The 19704-nt window shown below is 38.3% G+C and overlaps 1 protein-coding gene across 1 annotated transcript; it reads left to right on the forward strand.

The window, feature by feature from the left end:
* Positions 1–6464: 6464 nt before the first annotated feature.
* GPRC6A (G protein-coupled receptor class C group 6 member A) lies at positions 6465–18897 on the forward strand. The gene is made up of 6 exons (XM_426177.6): positions 6465–6730; positions 7919–8222; positions 9583–10410; positions 13274–13486; positions 14863–14986; positions 15993–18897. Exons 1-6 carry the CDS (start codon positions 6537–6539, stop codon positions 17111–17113), a joined length of 2784 nt encoding a protein of 927 aa, XP_426177.4. The 5' UTR covers positions 6465–6536; the 3' UTR covers positions 17114–18897.
* Positions 18898–19704: the final 807 nt, after the last annotated feature.

Below are 19704 nucleotides of genomic sequence, written 5' to 3' on the forward strand. Positions count from 1 at the left end.
AGCATAATACAAAACACTAGTGAAAGAAGCAACATTTATAAAATATCTCTCCAAGAAAATAATAACTTTTAAAAGAAAAAAACACTACTGATTTTCTATGAAAGCATGCAAATTCTGTCTTACAGTGTGAAAATAATGATTTTGTCAACATAGATGACAATAGATGTATCAGAAAGTTGAAGGAAATTGAGTGCCCAAAAATATATTCTGGAGTCATGAAAAATAGAAAAATATAAAATTCACACAGATTATTCTTCAAATGTCTTTTTTTCCCATCCTTGATAGATTCTAATCAATTCCTGCAATCTTTTGACTTGCAGCTGACATAAGTTTCTTCTTCCAATTAATGAAGGTAATAATAGTTGTTGAAGATAATAGTAGTTGTTAATTTTAAATTAAAATCAGTCATGTTTTTGTATACTGTTAATCACACTGTAATATATTTCTTAAAGATACATGTTCCAGGGTGTAAGTGTAGATTAATGACTTGTACATTCTTGTGGTATATATTCAAAGACAGTTTCTTGTCAGAGAGAAGAAAAGGTTTAAAGTGAAACATTTTTTTTCCATTTTCTGGTTAGTCAAAGCTGGTAGTGCATTATTTTTGTGTATATGAGTTCTTTTCAACTGACAGTGCAAAATATTCTGTAGGAAATGTGTTCAGTTCCATTCTAAGAGATTTTAAGAATGAACTTTTATCAGGAACCATTCCCAATTTGAAATAATTCTTTTTTTTCTCTGTTTTAACTTTGAAGATTGAGTCAATATCCAGAGTGACTCCTGCAGGTTTACTGTTTGGGGTTCTTTTCCTTATCTGAAAGGAATTTTTATGAGTGTCACCTGTTCTGTCTGTACTCTTTTTGCAGATGTATGTTTACTTTTATAACACAAGCTGTTAAGCCTTGTAAGGTAAGCTGAGATCTTTTAAGATCTCAAAACACAAAATAATTTCTAAAGGTCCAAAATTAGGGTGATGATGACAACCTTGAATCAGTGCTCAGAAAAAAAAAAAAAAAAAACAAAAAAAACTGGCAAAATAAGTTGAGAGCTTATTTAGATCCTGGAGTCAAAAAGTTTTAGAGTCAGTTTGAAATGTATTTAAGCATGAAACTCCTTAACTAAGGCACGGAAGCTATTCACCTTTAAGAGTCTTGGCCTTTACATACAGAGCTCCTTACAGCTCAGTTCAAGACCTTGGACTCCCATACAGACTGAAGGAGATTCAGTTTCCCAAAAATAGGGTTCCCCCGGACCAGTCAGCTGAGGTCAGGACTGTCTACAGTAGTCAGTAATAAATATACTGTAAATAAAAATGGCTGACAAGCCTAAAACCCACTCGGATCTTCTACAATTCATCACCAATAGACACCAACCTTTCTCTGAAAGCACTGCTAGCAGAAGAATTATCACAGAATCACAGGATAATTGAGATTGGAAGCGACCTCTGGAAATCATCTAGTCCAACCCTAAATATCTTTCCTTGTATATAATACCTGACTGTTCAGGGAGAAAGTAATCATGCTGTTACTTGCTCACGTATGTGTTTTCAAGGTAGCAACAAGAAGGGGACTATTATGAAACCAGAGTGAGTGAAAAACTGTCATTTCTCCAGTGTACCACACTAGATATTGTCAGCCAACACATTTTGGAGACATGGTCTCTATTTTTCCTTTTATCTGAAAACATTTAAACCTATGTTTTCCAGAATAGTTCTTGCTAGACTATGCTGCAGAAGGGAAGGAAATCAATTATCATTCTCTCATACAATGATATTTGCACTGAATAACTGAAGACTGAGTCAAAGAGTGTTTCCCCAACATCTCTTAGAATCAAAGACATTCTCTTAAAAGAAGGGTCTACCTGATTTTCAATGCATGCTCCCGAGACAGTATTTTTTCAGTCCTCTTCTTCTAATGATTTCTTACTGTTGTCAAATTTATTTCAGCTGCATAATAACTGAAGAAAAATGCACATATTTTTAAAGAACCTGTAAGAGTTAAAAAACAAACAAACAACAAAACAAACAAACAAAGTATTTGCAAAAGTGATTTAATGATAACAAGTACAAGGTCTTGTTATCATTAAACATTGTAACAAATACAAGGATTTAGGACGCTGGCTGTTCTTAGAAAACTCTATGTCCAACACTAAGGTCACCCATGTCCAATTCCTCTGGGGATGTCTGAAGTACATAACCACTTAGATTTTTAAACTCAAAATCCCTATAAGCTTGATTTTCTATTTTAAGATTTGTTCAGTATTAATAATACTAAAAGGTTAAGCATCAACTTCACCCCTACTAGCCTTTGATATTTTCATTCGAGATGATCCCTAGCCTGGCTTTCTTGCAGATAGGAATCTCAAGAACATGCCACATACAGTAGGCATCAAAAGCATGGGGATTTCTGAATATATTGACACTCTTAGTATGGTTTTTAACTGTCAGGCTAGCAGACCTTCCTCAAACAATTCCTTAGTGTCACAGTAATCAGTATGGGGCACTGGGAGTGGAGACACCTCCTTTATGTAGCAAGGGTCTCACTCCAACAGCAAGTAGTTGCTGGCAGAAAGGCTGGACCCCAGGGCCCTAGCCTCTCAGGAGACAGTCCAAATATCTGGGCTAGAGATTTGCTTTCCCCCTGGATGGATCTCGTACTACAGGTTGAGCCCAGATGTTTGCATTGTCAATAGGTGAATGACATTTTTACTTGTTTTCTTATAAAAAGAAGATGGAAAACAGGCCAAAAATAAAACCTGGTGAATAGTTCTGGAAATAGCACTTTGATCAACTGGATGATGGCTGCCATAATGTATTTATAAAAAAAATTTTCTGCTTCTGTCCTGCACAGCTGATTATCATCTTGGCTTGGTAGGATAGAAACAGTCTTGCTAGATTATTTTGAAACAACTACAATAAACTCCAAAACCAACAACATAAATATTTTAATTTACAGATAAATTCAAATTTGGAATAACTAACATGCTTTACCTTAATATCAGAAAAGTAAAATTCACTTGATTTTTTCATATTGAAATTATTTTTGACTTGAAGGCTAATCTAAGTATGTTCAAATATCAGAGAGAGAAAATAAAAGAAACAAACATCTCTGCTCTGAACTAAAAAATTGTAGAAAGGAACTGTAATTCTCTCCTGTATACGCACAACTTTGCTGAACCAGAACTACTTCTATTTCTTATAGGTCTATTGTAGTATAAACAGCAGAGATGCATACACAACAGTGACTATTAACCTTTTTGAAGAAGGAATTACTATGGGACTGCCCAGTAAATGCCCTGACAGCTAGGGCAGGAGGCTAGAGGCACTGTCACAGGCTTTTCTTAGGCTGTCTACCAGAAGTAATCCAAGGGGGCCATTTGCATCAGGGGGCATTCAACTTTCAGAGAAAATCGAGGGGCACATTATAATGATGTGACCTGATGGAGAGAAAAAGGACTCGTCCTCTCCACTGTGCAGCTCAGCTGACACACTCTAGAGGACAAACCCACTGAACCTGAAAATTGAGTTTGTTTCTCAGCAATTAATGTTGTTTGGCTTTCATCCAGGTTCTATTTCACTGTTGGTTTTTGGTTTTGATTTTTTTTTTTTGAATGTTTAATGATGATTTTTAATTGGACACAAATTTTAAAAAATGGTATTTTCCTTTATATTCTTTAATTTTAACATTTGATATTAAGCTAAGCCTATTTCCAGTTAGTAGAATATTTTTTTTAAGATAATTAAAGTGAAGTAATGAAATACATGCTTCTTTCTATTTAAACTTCCTTCACAGAAACTGAGTAATGTAATATCTTAGGGTTGATCACAACAGTTCTATTAATCTACAAAATTAGCAATTCTAACCAATATTTTCTGTTCATAATATTTTTACTTCAGTTCCAACTATTTTGCTGTTGTTGCTTTTAGTATAGATGTAGTGCATGATATTGAAATGTAGACATGATATTGAAATAGACACCTGGCGCAAGGCTTGTGTGAAAACACATAGCTTCTTTACAGTCAGTTTTCAATAGAAAGTGATGAAAAACTTCTTTCTCCTTTAGCACTGACTGGCTTTACAGATAAAATATTTCTGTTAGAATTTACTGCATTGATTTACCCATAAAATAACTAAAACAGTCAAAGAAGATCAGCTGAAGTATTTGTTTCCTGTATGGAATAGTCTCTCTCTTCTTGACCAAGCTACTGGCAGTTGCAAAACTTCCTTCTGCACAAAAGCCATGACCTGTCCAGCTTCAGAGACTGCAAAGATGGGAGGAGGTCGTCCATTTGCACATATCCACTGCTGTATCCACACAGCTATCTCTGGCTTCTCTTGCACATATTGGGTTGTGGAGACTTGGAACATATGTGACACTGTTGCCAAAAACTTACTAGCTGTGAATTTACTAGAAGTCCCCTGCAGGATTAATGCTGAATTTGACAAGGCCATTTTCCAAAACTCACCTATTCTGGTCCTTCTCAAAAGGAAGCTGAAGACCATGTGGAAAAAACATCTTGGCACAGTAGCAAGTCACTCTGGGGCATACAGTGACACTAACAGAATATCTATGTCTCCCACCAGATCCCCTAAAGCCTCTTATAATTCACCTATGTCTCTCATCTTATCTTTGAGTTTGGTAAGTCATGCTTTCTGCCTTTCCACTGTTTATTAAAGGCTGCTTCTTAGACGTGATGATACTCCAGGTATTCACCTGAATCTTATGACTGATTGCAGTCATATCTCCTCTCATGGGAGGTATCACCTCCTCCTGTGTTTTCCCCAAGAAATACTCCTATGCAAACAATCGAGAAGATTGTGCAAGTCCAATGATGCTACAATGATATGTCATTAAATTACAAAGAACATTTGTTATACACTTACTTCTATTGGTACTTAACTATCAATGAAAAAGAGTGTTTACAAGCACTTACAGTTGGCTCTTCAGTACCGGAGTAGCATGACTTATTTCAGTAAAACATTAAAGTACTCCTCACTACGGGCAATAATTATGAGATGTAGGTCTTGAAAAGAAGCAATAACAATAAAAGACCCCTCCCTGTGAAAATATCCCACAGTACACTATGACACAAACTCAATGTAGTTGAATGTAAAGCACACTTCATATCATGGTGTTTTCATAAATAACAAGGAATTGGGAACCATTTATATGTGATGTTTATTTTGTCAACTTCCACTTTCCAGAGAGAACAAGTAAGGATTTTTTTTCTAGGTAAAATCCCCTTCTACATAAATTAATAGTTTTTAAGGTATTGGCCAGAGGAAAGTTTATTTCCTGCTTCTAGTGAAAAATAGTAATACATTTCAAGTTTTGATTTATTGACATTTTATTTCCATTGTATGCTTAAAATAGTACTTAGTGTTAACTCCTTATGTGGTATATTTTATACTAGAGGCACATGGCTGAAGATTGCTTGTGACTTGCTCAACAAAATGACTACCTCCAGTACCAAACTTTAACAGCATAAGGTATCATTTGTCAGAAGGTTTAGAAGTTATATGCAAAGTGAGGGAAAATTAAACACCTGGGTATCTGGAATTAGGCTTGAGGGAGCATTACTTGGGTGGAAAGAAGTAGGTATGTGTATATTTGCAGGTGGATAACTCGGGGTCAGTTTCTAACTATGTTTATGTTGCTATAAATCAAGAGAAATATCTTTGGAATAAATTAAAGTTTTACAAGTCAGCACAAAGCAGAATAAACTGGTATTCTAACCTGCTCGTAAGTGCATGTCATTAGATACATTAAAGAAAATGTAGATGTCTGTTTACTGTATACTGTGAACTACCAGTGAGATTACCACAGAAGAAGAAAGGCAAGGTTCTGTATTATAAAAAAGAAGCTACCAAATGGTGATTTAACAGATGATTAGCTTTTGCATTTGTGGTTAATATCCCTGTTGCAAATGGATACTCTATCTATAAAGAGTAAGTGAGAAAAAAAAAGGCAAAATATAAAAATCCAGACTTACTTTTTGGTCTTGTTGATTGTTTAGTTTTGTTTGTTGCTTTCTTTTGTTTTCCTCAGTCTGATATAGAGACCACTGTAGCAACAGGGCTTTTTTTTTCTGTACTCTTTGAATCAGACTCTTAAACTACAGTGGCAGTAACATCACTACCATATTACATATTCTCCACCCAGCAATCAGCTGGAAAGTATCCAAGTCAAGCCCAAATTTATACAAAAATATTTGCCAAGGGTTTCAGATTAAGTATAATATCTTTTGAACACAACAGAATAGATTTATGTCCAGCACTTCCTTTTAAATTCATATCTCTTTTTCCTTCCACCTCACTCCCCTGCATTCTCATGCTTTATGTGACACCATTGCTTTGGAGTTCCAATAAAGTAACCTGAGTCAGTGAAGCAAATACAAGCACCTTATGAGGTGTGACTCACTTTGGAGCTCAGCCTTTTTTCCTTTGCTGCTGTTTATAGATGACATAGGAACACTTGCTGGCACGGTAGCTGGCCTAATGGACTTAAAGCTGGGAGTGAGCAGGTGAAGCAGAAGCATGGCATTATTTAGCTTAGTGCTGATTCCCTTTGTGATCAGCTCTGACGCTGCTTCTGCTTGCCAGAATACAGATGACTTTGTGGGCGCCAGTTCTCCGGGAGACATTATTATAGGAGGTTTGTTTGCAGTTCACAGTGAAATGCTGCAACCAGAAGAGCATCCTATCAAGCCAGTAATTCAGAACTGTGCTGGGTGAGTAACATGGCATTACAAATATGACAACTAAGAGATCACTGAAATCAGGCAAATAGAATTAGTATCATGATCAACAGAATCTGTTTCTCTTGCATTTCTCAGTTTTTAGAAGACTTTGGACATCGAACAAATTGCTCATAACATAACATAGAATGACAAGGAATCTCTAAGTTGTGATAGAAAATACTATTGCTGACCAAGGAAGGGAATGGTTATTTGATCCTATTTCAATCTTCACAATGAATCAAATAGCCCTAGAAGTTTGTGTTGAGGAACCAATTAATTGTCATGTTAATACTGTTTTGTTGCTCTGTGTCTGAAGTACTCTGCCTTGCAGTTCATTATTTATTGTGAAGTTGCACCTAAGTACTTTGAACACAGGCAGCCTGCTCAGTTTTGTCTAAGCACATATAGAAGTATGCTCCTCACACCCATGTTGGTAGTCTACTGTACTACTATGTTGCCATCGTTATATTCAGTGTAGGTATTATGTTTTGTACTATAATTGTGTCATTGTGTGATGGGATAAACAGAACATACGCCATGCCATGTACGCATTCACATTTATACTGAACATCAGAATATTTATTTTGTTGATTCTGTATCCTACTTTTTGTAAATACAGGAATATGATATAATATAAATTCATACATGCATTTTCTTTCATTTTAATATAGGTACAAGTCCATAAATTTTATTTTAATGTATGGAATTCATATGGGTTTGTTTCAAAATGATGTCAAAGTTGGTCATTTTGTCCATATTTTATTATTTATTGTGATTTTCTATTTTTTTAATGGCATGAATTTGAATCAATGGAGGGTCAGGTTGGATGTTATTGAAAGGTTCTTCACCAAAGGGTGATTAGGCACTGGAACAGGCTCCCCAGGGCAGTGGTTAGAGCCCCAAGCTGGTGGAGTTTATGAAGTGCTCAGACAACACTCCCAGACATAGGATTTGAAATTTGAGTGGTCCTCTGTAGAGCTGGGAGATGGACTTAATGATGCCTGTGGTTCTCTTCCAACTCGAGATATTCTATAAATCTGAGTCAGTAAAACACAAGCAAATCACACCAAGCATTTCCTTTCAGTAGCTGGCAAAGCTAAAGGATGTGAACAGAATTTGCTTCAGTCTTATTTCAGAAATATTTTTTTTCTAAAATGAAACTTCTGTGTTTCCTGACAGCTTTGAAATTCAAATTTTTCTTCAGACTCTTGCAATGATACATGCTATTGAAATGATCAACAATTCAACATTATTATCTGGAGTTACTCTGGGCTATGAAATCTATGATACCTGTGCAGAAGTTACAAAAGCCATGGCATCTGCTCTGAGGTTCCTGTCCAAATCCAATACTTCTAAGGATATTGTAGAGTTCAAGTGTAACTATTCTGACTATGTACCAAGAATTAAGGCAGTCACCGGAGCCAGCTACTCTGAGGTGTCAATGGCAGTTTCGAGGCTATTGGCTTTGCAACTAATCCCACAGGTAGGTTTGAGGGAATTATTTCATTTGAGACAGAGGATCAAATTTACCATGGCTAGATGTGGCTCTAATTGGAGGGACTGCAATTCACAGTTGCTCTAAAGAAATAGTTTTAGTCCTGCTGCTCTTCAAGCAGCTATAGAAGAGAAGAAATATGACTACTCCTTCCCCCAACATTCTTCTCTATTTCCAGCCACTCTAGTACTAGTTCTAGTTCATACAGTCCCATGCTTGCACTTAGGCTGGTGCTTCCATTATTACTTTCACTGTTACAAGAAAAGTAATTGTGATCAAAACCAAAATTGTCTTGCGCTGACACTGATTTTGGTAATTAGACATATATTACCTTGCAACAAAGTAGCATAAACATGCAAAATACTTAAAATATGAACTAAATATAACTTCTAACTGAATCTTTTCCCCTTGATTGGGAGGAAATAACTATGGCCTCCAGCTCCATCATACAAGCTACATTTGATATATAAATTAAAAGCTGCACTTGAAATTACTCAAAAGACAAATGATAAAACAAATTTATGTTGTGACATAGAGATGGAAAAGGTGACCTGGTAGATTTTTCTCATCGACAGCATCTGCAATCTGCTGACATTAAGATTTGATATCTTGTCCAGATAGGTGGCTCTCATTTTGGAAAACTTAGATTTGTTAAGAACTGTCAAGCAAGGTAAGAAATATTACAGTAGGAAAAACAACAAATTAGACAAAGGTTAAAAAGTAAATACATTTAAATTATATTTTTCTATTATGTTTTTTCTTGCTATGTTCACAATAGGAAGGCTAAAACTTCTACATAAGAAAAAAATATTATACAATTCTTTAGTATTAGATATTCTTTTTCTTTTTTTTCTGATAGGATCTTCTAACAGACCTTATGACCCCTTTAAAGTACAATAATTACATTTTTGAGAGAAAATAAATAAGTGGGTGGACTATACTAACATAGTGCTAGAAAAACATTGCAAAATGTAGGCATACTAGAAATTTTAATAACATCTCCAACAACATTTGAGTACTTCCAGTGTGTCAAGTATTGTTCTGAATAGTGGTGACGGGATTTCTACAGATTAAATCAAAATACTTATACAAACACAACTGTCAGGTCCATTTACAATGTTTTGTTCTCTGCTTTTGATAAAGCAATTTGGTGCAGTAGGATGAAAATGAGGAGAAGGGTGCTGGGCACAGGCCTATCTTCCAACAGCAGGGTTAGGAATCCTGCCCTGTTTGGTTGCTCTGTGTTTGCAGTCACAGGAGGGATGGAAAAGCAATAGAGGAAGTTTTGGGGCTCTCAGAATCCTTTGGAGGAGATCACTTCCATAACTAAACAGTTGTCTCTTCCTAGGTCAGTCCTGCATCATCAGCTGAAATCCTCAGTGACAAAATCCGTTTTCCTTCTTTCTTGAGGACTATCCCCAGTGATTTCCATCAGACAAGAGCAATGGCCCACCTGATCTGCGAGTCTGGGTGGAACTGGATTGGAGTAATAGCCACAGATGATGACAATGGGCGCTTTGCTCTGGAGAGCTTTGGGATCCAGGCCATGGCAAACAGTGTTTGCATAGCTTTTAAAGAAATGCTGCCTGCCTATCTCTCTGATAACACCTTTCATACAAAAGTTGATCGTGCAGTTGAGAAGATTGTCAAGGAAACCAGAGTAAATGTTATTGTAGTTTTTATGAGACAATTTCATGTGCTCAAACTATTTAAGAAGGCAATTGAGAGAAACGTAAAAAAGATTTGGATTGCAAGTGATAACTGGTCAACTGCAGTGAAAATCAGTACAATGCCCAACATCAGAAAGTTGGGAACAGTTGTGGGATTTGGATTTAAAAATAAGGACTTATCAACATTCCAAGACTTTCTGAGAAATCTTCATGACAGGCCCACTGAAAACAACAAGTTTTTACTTGAATATATTATGCTTTTGTCAGTCTGTGCACACCTGGACAACTACGATTTTCAAATGTGTATTTCAAGCCAATCCCAGTATGACCTGATGCAAAATGTTGAGAATAACCATCAGATCTGGAGAGATGATTTTTTGAATGCCAACATTGAACCGGGATTTATCCATAGTACTATACTTGCAGTCTATGCCATTGCCCATGCCATAAAAGGGCAATGCAAAGACAGAAACTGCAAGAATCCCTCTGCTTTCGCCCCCTGGGAGGTATGGTGTTAATTCTTTGAGGTCTCACTCTATATAACTTCCATCTCATTTTTCCTCTTGCATTCCTGAATTTGCTTGTTTAGTCCTTCCACTAAATGGCTCCTTATTCCTGTTTCTGCCTTTCCTCACCACTGCATGGGCCAAGTGAAACCATAGCTCATCTCCCAGAGCAGCAGTTGCTAATGAGTGATGAGAACTGGAATCTAGCTTTCTTCCCTTGCTTTGGCCCATGCAGATGCAGAAACTGCTGATGCTAAGCCATGGCTGTATTCTACTGTAGATTGAGAAGTATTATTTCAGTTTATATACAGATAACTAGCTGATCCATGGAAATAAATAGGAGGCATTACTTTCAGAGCAAACTATGTATGTGCAGCCCAAGATAGTTCCTCTTCACTTAATATGGCCCAAGCAAGCCAAAAGGTTGGACACCGATGAGCTAACCTAGCACTTTCCCAATCATCTTCAAAGAAGGCATCAGCTTGGATGAGAACTCCAGTCTCTAAGCTACTTGCTGAAACATCTTACTAGCTACTTGTACAGGATAGAACATAAACGTCCAATCAATCTGGTTGACATAGATATTCTGCCACTAATGATTGGTCCTGTTTCTGCAAACCACTGTAATACTCAGCAGTGTGCTCCGGAGAGGTAGAGATGTTACAGAAGAGGACAGTTCCCCTGAGAGTTTCAAATCCCCCTTCTATCTCTAACTGCTGTCTCCATTTTGTCTGAGCTCAGGTATATTGCTCTGTAATGTAATTTTTCTTGGAAATGAAAATTCAGCAGACCACTCTTGTGTCTGATCATGATTTATAGAGAAATGACTGATAGAAAAATGTGACACAATCTTGAAGATGAGTGAGGTACATGTTATCAGACTTTACAAGGTGGGAAAAGAACTGGAAAAATCAGACAAGTAAACCTGACCTGACCTTTTACCTGAGAACCTGCTCAGGAGTATTCACTTTTACACACTTTTACTCAGTGGATTAAACAAAAGTTCATTTAAAAGTCAAACACCCACTGAAGCACTCTGACTTGCTCTGACCTCTTATCCTGGGTCAGGGCAGGTCAAACCAAGATAGGGGACTTGAAAAAAACAACAGCCACAGTAACAATCAAACATTTACATGAATTTGTAAATGCAGATGGCACAAATTCAGGATCATTCTACAGGGGATGCAACTTTATGGAGCTGCATTTACATCACTGTTGAATTAAATCCCAAACCATCCAAATTTAACGTCCTGCTTAGAGGCCAAAAATTCTTGGAGAAATTGAAGGAGAGAGTTATTCTCCCAGTGCTGTTTCCATAACACGTTTCTTCTAAACTAACTTTAGCCCCTCTGGAAATGGGTATATTTAAAGGTAAGGACACAGCAAATCCATATCACTCTTCTCAACATACAGAGAAATAGCAGAGTCATTGTTACTACGCATTTGCAAAAATAAATATAAATTAAATAATGATGCTGCTAATTACTAGCTCCTTCTGTTTGAAGCTGAAGATGTATTCCAAAAGTTTTTGTTATTCCTGTATTTTAGAGATATTGGAAAAGTGAAGAAGAGGAAGATTAAACAACTAAACTGAGGACACTGAACCAAAAATTCCCTGTTCAGTCCCACAAGACTGTGCAATGTCCAAATCAAATGAAATGTCACTTAGACACATGTTTTGTTTCTTCATAAATTGGTAGACAGGCAGTGAAAATATATAAATTGTGAAAAAGTGATGTTACATATGAAAAAAAACATTACAAATGCCAGACTTTTTTTTACACATATATCTATACCAGAGCCTTTTAAATAATAGATTTGCCAGCATATTCTTTACATGCTATAACTGTTACACGGGGATCCATGTAAGAATGCTTTTCAAGGGACAGTCAAATTCAAACACTCACTGAATCCTTGGTTTGTTTTTTATTGTTAATTAACCCCTATTGCCGAAAGTTGTTAGGCTTGCAAAGCAATAAAACCTTTGCTTCAGTTTGTAGCCATGGTAGCTACTGAAAATCTGCTTGCAGTCTCCTCATGAACTGGGATTGTGTCCTGCATGCCTTAGCCTGTCCTTTTCTAGACTCACAATGAACCTTTTAAATCGTTTTTTTGTTTGTTTGTTTTGTTTTGTTTTGTTCTTTTTAATATGGGAGAGAGAAATATTAAGAAATATTAATATTATAATATTAAGCTAGATAGTTGTCCTATAGAAGTGTGCCTGCTATGAAATTTCCTATGAAGTATCAAATATAACCTTGTTGTCTACCACCATTGCGCCATATATCAATTTATCTGAGTAAAATGGCATTTACTGTTCATTCCATAACTCAGAACCTCACCCTGCAATACACAATATCACAGCCTCAGCTGAAAACGTTAAATGAGAAATGAGGTGTTTCCAGCACTGGGGGAGGTTACACTGGAAGGAGATGTTGCCCAGGTCCACTTTGTTGACAGTACGGTAACAACAGAAGCATCAATCACAGCCATTCTTTACAGTAAGGGAAGTTCTGAAAGGCCTTTTTTTTTTTTTCTTCCCTGCATGTTTTCTTTTTCACCAAAATTTCCAAGGCTGGAAATATAAATACTAATACACAGGTATCTGCACACACTGCATAAAGATGAAAAATGACTATTTGTGCTTAATAGATTTTTAAGATCAACAAGGATTGTCAGAATAATGTGAATCTTTGTAGGACATAGGATTAACAATTATACAGATCCCTTTTAATATTATATCACTTGTAAAAAACAACATTTCTTCTTTTAATTTGATATTATCATGCTAATGTTAAACTATTCAGCTTATCACACTGAAATGACACCGATGTATGTCATTGTTTCCTATATTTATGTTCAGCTCCTTGAAGAACTTAAAAAAGTTATAATCATTGATGATGATAAAGAAATCAAGTTTGACTCCAAAGGCGATCTGAGCTCAGGTTATGATGTACTTCTTTGGAAAGAAGTTGATGGCCGCATGGAAATCACCACTATGGCAGAATATGACCCAGAAAATGGTTACTTCATCTTTGAGGATGAGGAGAAAAAAAAAGAATTTCTGGATTTAAAGGTAACTTTTAATTTGTTGAGATAACATCTGAAATGTTCTTCATATGTGTCCCTCTTCCTCTGGTGTTTTCAACTGAAGTGTGTGTAAAAAATCACTCATTTTCTGTCATATTCTCCTTTCAGAATGATGCATCCTCTCTAGGTAAAATTCAACTACTTTTATGCATTCTGAGAGGCACATGAGCCTGTAAGCAGTCTCAGTGATTAGAAATTAAGTTATTTCTCCAGAATTCCCCTAAGAGGTTTCCTATGATGAGTAAATCAGAAGTTACATCTGTCCAAAGGATACTATTCCAGAATGTGAAGTTGATTTTTAGAACAGAAAATGACTACTGATATATGTCTCCTGTCTTACACAAGGCAACCATTTATTTTTCACAAGTAGATGCATTTCTACTGTCATTACAGCTGAGGGGAAAAAAAAAAAGCCTTGTTGATTATTTACTCCTGTTAGAGCTGGAGTCAGCACAAACACAGGAGTATGAGGTAGGTGGCACCATATGGAGTCCCAGCACCAGTGCAGACAGAAGGAGTGGTTGGCCCCAGCCAGCTCCAGCTGGATAATGTCATCAGTGCACGGTGAAGTGTGGCACTGTTCTAGCAGGCCAGAGGAAAGGCCGTTTACAAGGTGGGATGAATGTAGTTTCTGGGTAGCCTTAGTCGATAGAAGAGGCTAAGGACAGAAGACCTTTCATCTTGTCCCTCTTCACGGCACTGCCCAGGATGGCAGCTTGTAAGTCCTAACCTGGAGGGAGAAGAAACAGCAGCATCTCTTAGGACTGTCCGTCCATTTACAAGGCTTATATTTGGAAGAAGGCTCTGAATCCAGCTCTTGAGAGAAGGTCCTGACCACACAAACCTGGAATAGTGCCTGATGACCCAGGGGTGAGCTACTGTGTGGGTGACATGGCAGAAACATGTCCCATAGAGCCAGGTAATCTGCTCTGCACTCAGAGCTGCTGAGCAGGGTGTCAGGACTGCATGTGTGGCGTGGTCCATCTGAAGCCCCTCCCAGATGCTTCTGTTCTTTCTCTGGATCTGGATCCCAGAGGTCTAACTTCCAGTTTCAAAGCCGAATGAGACACTTGGATGTGTATTTAAAAGTTACATACAATCACACTGATTAAGGGCCAAAAAATGAAATGGTCAGGTAGATAGGGCCCCATCCTGTCTCTTCCTGAGAGTGTGGAGAAAATATAAGACATACAGAGCCTACATCACATTTTTCAACATCATTTTCAGGTTCCCTAGAAGTATGTTAGATACAAAAAAAGAGTTCAAATCATAGGCCTATTGAAGGCATATTTTAATGGTCCATAGTAACCAGTAATGCCTGAGCTTATTTATTTACTTATTTTTCTTCTCTGTACAATGCAGAAGGTTCCATCAACATGCTCCCAGCACTGCAGACCAGGACAGATGAAAAAGGTTACAGAAAGTCCACACACATGCTGCTACGAGTGTGTTTACTGCCCAGAAAACCATTACAGCAATCAAACAGGTAAAGAATTGTGATCCAAATAAAGGTTTATTTAGAGATCAATAGAATTGCTTTGTTTGTGAATAATGCACCTTGGCAACCGTGGGTATAACTTTGGAATGAGGTTAAAACATTTGTTAATGCTTAGTTTTACAGATAAAAAAAAGAGAAGAACAGTATTCTGCATATAAAATGAGGTTTCCATGTTCTTTAGAATACAAAACTTTACGCAGTTAGACTTTGTGGCTCAATATTGTTATTTGTGTTTGGATGGAAAGTATGGCTGATGACACATTCTCATGACAGTAGAGCCTTGCTTCTGTGTCTTTCTGCAACACAGAAAGCCCAGTGCAAGTACAAGGGTTATTTATTTGCTTGCTGGCATACTTTCTATCTTAAGGAGTACTATGATGTTTTACATACGACAGTGTAGTAGTATTACCATCAAATCTGATGCTTATGCTGGTTCATTTACAGTTTCAGTAAGGTTTAAAAAAGGAAGGCATTAAATATGGAGAAGAGAGATGGAATTAAGAAAATTGAGGTACAATGTACTTCTAAAGCCTTATAGTTAGAAAAAAAAAGAAATTGCAAGTTATCCCTTTTATTATTCAAACAATTGTGACATTTCTCCGTAGCAGATAACAGGAATTTCACAGGAAAAGTAACCTTTGAATGTGGAATCTACCTCAGTGTGTGTTCTTGCTGTTGCATTTCAAAAGATTTCTGAACAAAGAAAGATTTTTTTCTTGTTGAACTAGGTAAATGAAAGAGCTGCAGTTCCACTCTCTGTAGGGCAATTGGTTCAAACTCAGGCCACCACCGTGCTGTCAGTGAAGGTTTCCCGAGCTCTATCCCTGTGGTGTGTCCATGGCAAGGGGTACTCCAGGTAGCTGCAGGCCTGGCCCATGCCTCACTTTTTGCCCCATATCCCTTCCCACCTTCTTGTATCACAAGGCTTTACCATTCACTCAGTAGTTTACTTGCTTCGGGTTCCTGAGTCACCTCCATTTTTTTCTGCTTTCAGATATGGATTATTGCTACCGGTGCCACAACAAAACCTACTGGGCACCCGTGAACAGCACTACATGCTACAGAAAAACGATCCACTTCCTCGGCTGGACAGACTGGTTCGCTATTTTCCTGCTCCTCCTCTCCGCCTTTGGGGTTGTGCTCATTTTTTCCATCAGTGCAATATTCACTAAAAACTTGAGCACACCAGTTGTAAAGGCATCCGGAGGCTTAACTGTCTGCTATATTATCCTCCTTAGCCACTTCTTCATTTTTTTAAGCACTGTGTTCTTCATAGGTGAACCCACAGAATTCAAATGTAGAACTCGGCAAGCCCTCTTCGGCATAAGCTTTGCACTCTGCATTTCGTGTATTTTAATAAAATCACTAAAAATTTTACTAGCCTTTAGTTTTGATCCCAAGCTGCAGAATTTCTTGAAATGTGCCTATAAACCTATAACCATTGTATTCATCTGCACTGGGATTCAGGTCATCATTTGCACCTTCTGGCTAATATTTAGGACGCCTTTTGTAAAGCAAAATTTCTCTATTCCGAGAGCCATAATTCTGGAGTGCAACGAGGGCTCTGTTGTGGCTTTTGGGATTATGCTGGGTTACATAGCTGCTCTAGCCTTCATCTGCTTCATATGTGCCTTTAAAGGCAGGAAGTTACCAGAGAACTACAACGAAGCTAAGTTCATAACCTTTGGCATGCTAATTTACTTCATAGCATGGATTGTATTTATCCCTGTCTATGTAACTACCTTTGGCAAATACCTACCAGCAGTGGAGATTATTGTTATATTAATATCCAATTATGGGATTCTCTGTTGCACTTTTTTTCCTAAGTGCTATATCATAATTTACAAGCAAGAAACAAATACGAAGTCTGCCTTCCTCAAGATGATTTACACGTACTCCTCCAAGAGTGTGGGCAGCATTGCTGTCAGCCAGATTTCCTTGGACTCGAAGTCTTCCAGCTCCCGGATCACTGAGTCAGACTCATGTAATGCTGAGAAAAGCTCTGTGAATGGAAACTGCCATTTTCAAGTGTCTGGGCAGACACCAGTAAAGGAGAAAGCTGTTCCTAAAAGAGCAACAAGGACTCTGTCCAGGAAAAGGCTGTCCAGCATATGACTGGGCACTGTTGAAGTACCAGAAGAAGTACCAGAGCCCACTCCTAGTCTCTGTTTGCCAGGATAAACAAGTCCAGTCCTTTTCTCTCCACTTTTAAGATAGGCTTTCTATTCTCCTGAACATCCAAAAGCAACCTTTTCACCCAGTTTGGGTGAATCCTTTGTTTTAAATTCCGTGCCCAAAACTGCGTGCCTTATTCCATGCGAGTGCTGCAGCAACATTCAAAGTTCCTTGTATTTACCAGAGGGATAATGAACTGGAGAAAGGGCTGTGTAAAAATAGAAGGACTTACCTGGACCACTGCAGTTGTTTGTAGGCTCATTTACTTTTTTCCTATACTCAGAAATACACTGATTTGCCCCACGCACTTTCTCTAACTCATGAGTCACCGAGCCTGGTGGTGTTCAAAGAGCGTTTGGATGTTGTGTTGAGGGACATGGTTTAGCGGGAACCATTGGTGAAGGGCGAATGGTTGGACTGGATGATCCTGTGGGTCTTTTCCAACCTTAGCGCTTCTATGATTCTATGTAGAGAGAGGACCCTTTACACTTGTCCCCAAGTGTCCTCTTTTTTGAAGGAAGGAAATGGTCTCCACCACAATGTGCAAGGTCAAAGCTTACAAGCACAAATTAATTCCCCTCATTAGTATAAATAACGTAATGATCACAATCAGCATGAATGCGCCCTGTGAATTTTAGCTTTATTGACGCTTGTTCAAAAAGTCTAACTTTTACAAGAACATGGCATTACACCACTCCAGTGCATAAAAATCACACCAGAATGAGCTGCTGCACTGGAAGTCTCTGCTCTACAACTCCATGAATATGGCTACACAGCATCTTCTGTGCAAGAGACGCTCTAGGAAGGAGGACTGCCAGCTGGAACATCCACACTGCATCTCCTAGTCAAGGGATGGCCAAGACTTGTGCTGCGCAGGGCACAGCTTTCCTATGGTGCTGTCTCACAGCTGGGGAACAGCTTCTTCAGACACTGAGCAGCAGAAGGCTTGTGAAGAACATTTCTATGTGTTCATGAGGCCCCTGGCCTGGACCAGAGAAACCCTGCTTTGCAGCTTTAACTTCTGTGCACATAACTGAGAAAAGATGCTGACCTCTTCAGTTTGGCCCATGTTTCTGTTTAGATATAGAATGTTGGGATGCTGTCGCAGGTCAAAATGAAGCTTGGCAGGCTAGCTGTTACACATTGTGTTATTGTTATATGCAATAGATCTATTTTTCTAGCATTTCTATTTATATGCTGCAAAGTAGATCTGCATGATTTTTCTACTCGGATTTGTCTAAAATGTCTATAGATCACATTTCAGCAATGGACACAATTTCTGAAATTACTGAGATGCAGACTTATGTATGTCATACCTATCTGGGAAGACATTTTTTAGGTAATTTGAATGGCAAGGGTGTAATTTATATATATATTTGAGCAATTATGTACTTTCTGTAGCCGACTGGAAATACTGCAGTTTTATGCACATGCATTTGTACGATAACTGCTGTCATTTGTGCTTCAGTTGTTGTGAGCACTGTTCAGAATACAAATCTATCTATAGGAGTATAGGAATACTCCTATCTAGGAGTTTGGCTGCTCCTACAATTTGGCTGCCAATGCAGCAAAAAGAGGAACACAAAGCTTTCATCACATGATGACTTCCAAAAGGCTAATTTGGCTAAAAGGTTGTACACGTATTCATTGCTTTCAAAAGCAGTGAGCATATCATTTCTTCCAACAGTGGGGTGATTAAAGTCATGTCCTTATTGAAAACTGAATCGGCTTGCCTCATTTCCTCACCTGCAGGTTGGTTTGGCCGTGAGCAGCAGTAGCAGAGCCCCCCATCCACTGCTCCCACCTGCCAGAAGCCGCGGCGCTTCCCGCAGTGCCCGATGGGTGGGTGGCCAAGTGGGACAGGGGGGGAAGTGCCTCCAGAGGGCGGTGACAGCAGCACAAGAGTCCCGAAGGGGCCATCCGTAATGAAAAGGATCGCATAAGGCAGAAATTCAGGGGAAGAGCATGAAAGAACGATTACATCCCATCCTCCTAGGTACCTCTCAGCTGCATGCGCACCTCTGGTCCACTTCGCCAGAGCCACCAAGTCCCCGTTGTCCATGACCTCCATGAGCTGTCTGTCTCTCCAGCAACTCACAACTTCTGTGCAAAGCATAATCAGTCAGAGCCGGGAGAGGGGATGCAGCAGGTTTTCTAGCTACTATTGGCAGAAAATGCTCATAAAAATTAAGTAAAACAAAATAAAATAGACAAAAAGTTTCCAATCTCTGCTGCACATCCTTAAGCATCTGTGTAGGTGTGACTGCAGGGCCAAAGGGGACGGTTCTTTCCAGAGCAGGGCATGCTCTGCTTTCTTCGTTTGGAAAGATCCCACCACAGTTTGCCACAATGCTAGTGTGTATATGGGTCCATCTTCAAGTTTTTTTTTATCTCTGAAAGGGTCAGAGAGGAACACACGATCCCCAAACACTGATGTCCAGGAAAGTCGGGGACAGAAATGGTGTTTTGTTAGTGAAGAGTGCGAAGCTGCGCCATTCACCTTTTGGGGTTGTATGTCATTCATTGCAATA

Source organism: Gallus gallus, chromosome 3 (assembly GCF_016699485.2).
Source record: "Gallus gallus isolate bGalGal1 chromosome 3, bGalGal1.mat.broiler.GRCg7b, whole genome shotgun sequence".
Lineage (NCBI taxonomy): Eukaryota > Metazoa > Chordata > Aves > Galliformes > Phasianidae > Gallus > Gallus gallus.

Excerpts from the sequence above, each read along its gene's own strand:
- GPRC6A (XM_426177.6), top strand. The coding sequence starts at position 6,537 with ATGGCATTATTTAGCTTAGTGCTGATTCCCTTTGTGATCAGCTCTGAC. Across the intron at positions 6,731-7,918 it reads GTAATTCAGAACTGTGCTGG|CTTTGAAATTCAAATTTTTC; the intron begins GTGAGTAACATG and ends GTTTCCTGACAG. Across the intron at positions 14,987-15,992 it reads CCATTACAGCAATCAAACAG|ATATGGATTATTGCTACCGG; the intron begins GTAAAGAATTGT and ends TTCTGCTTTCAG.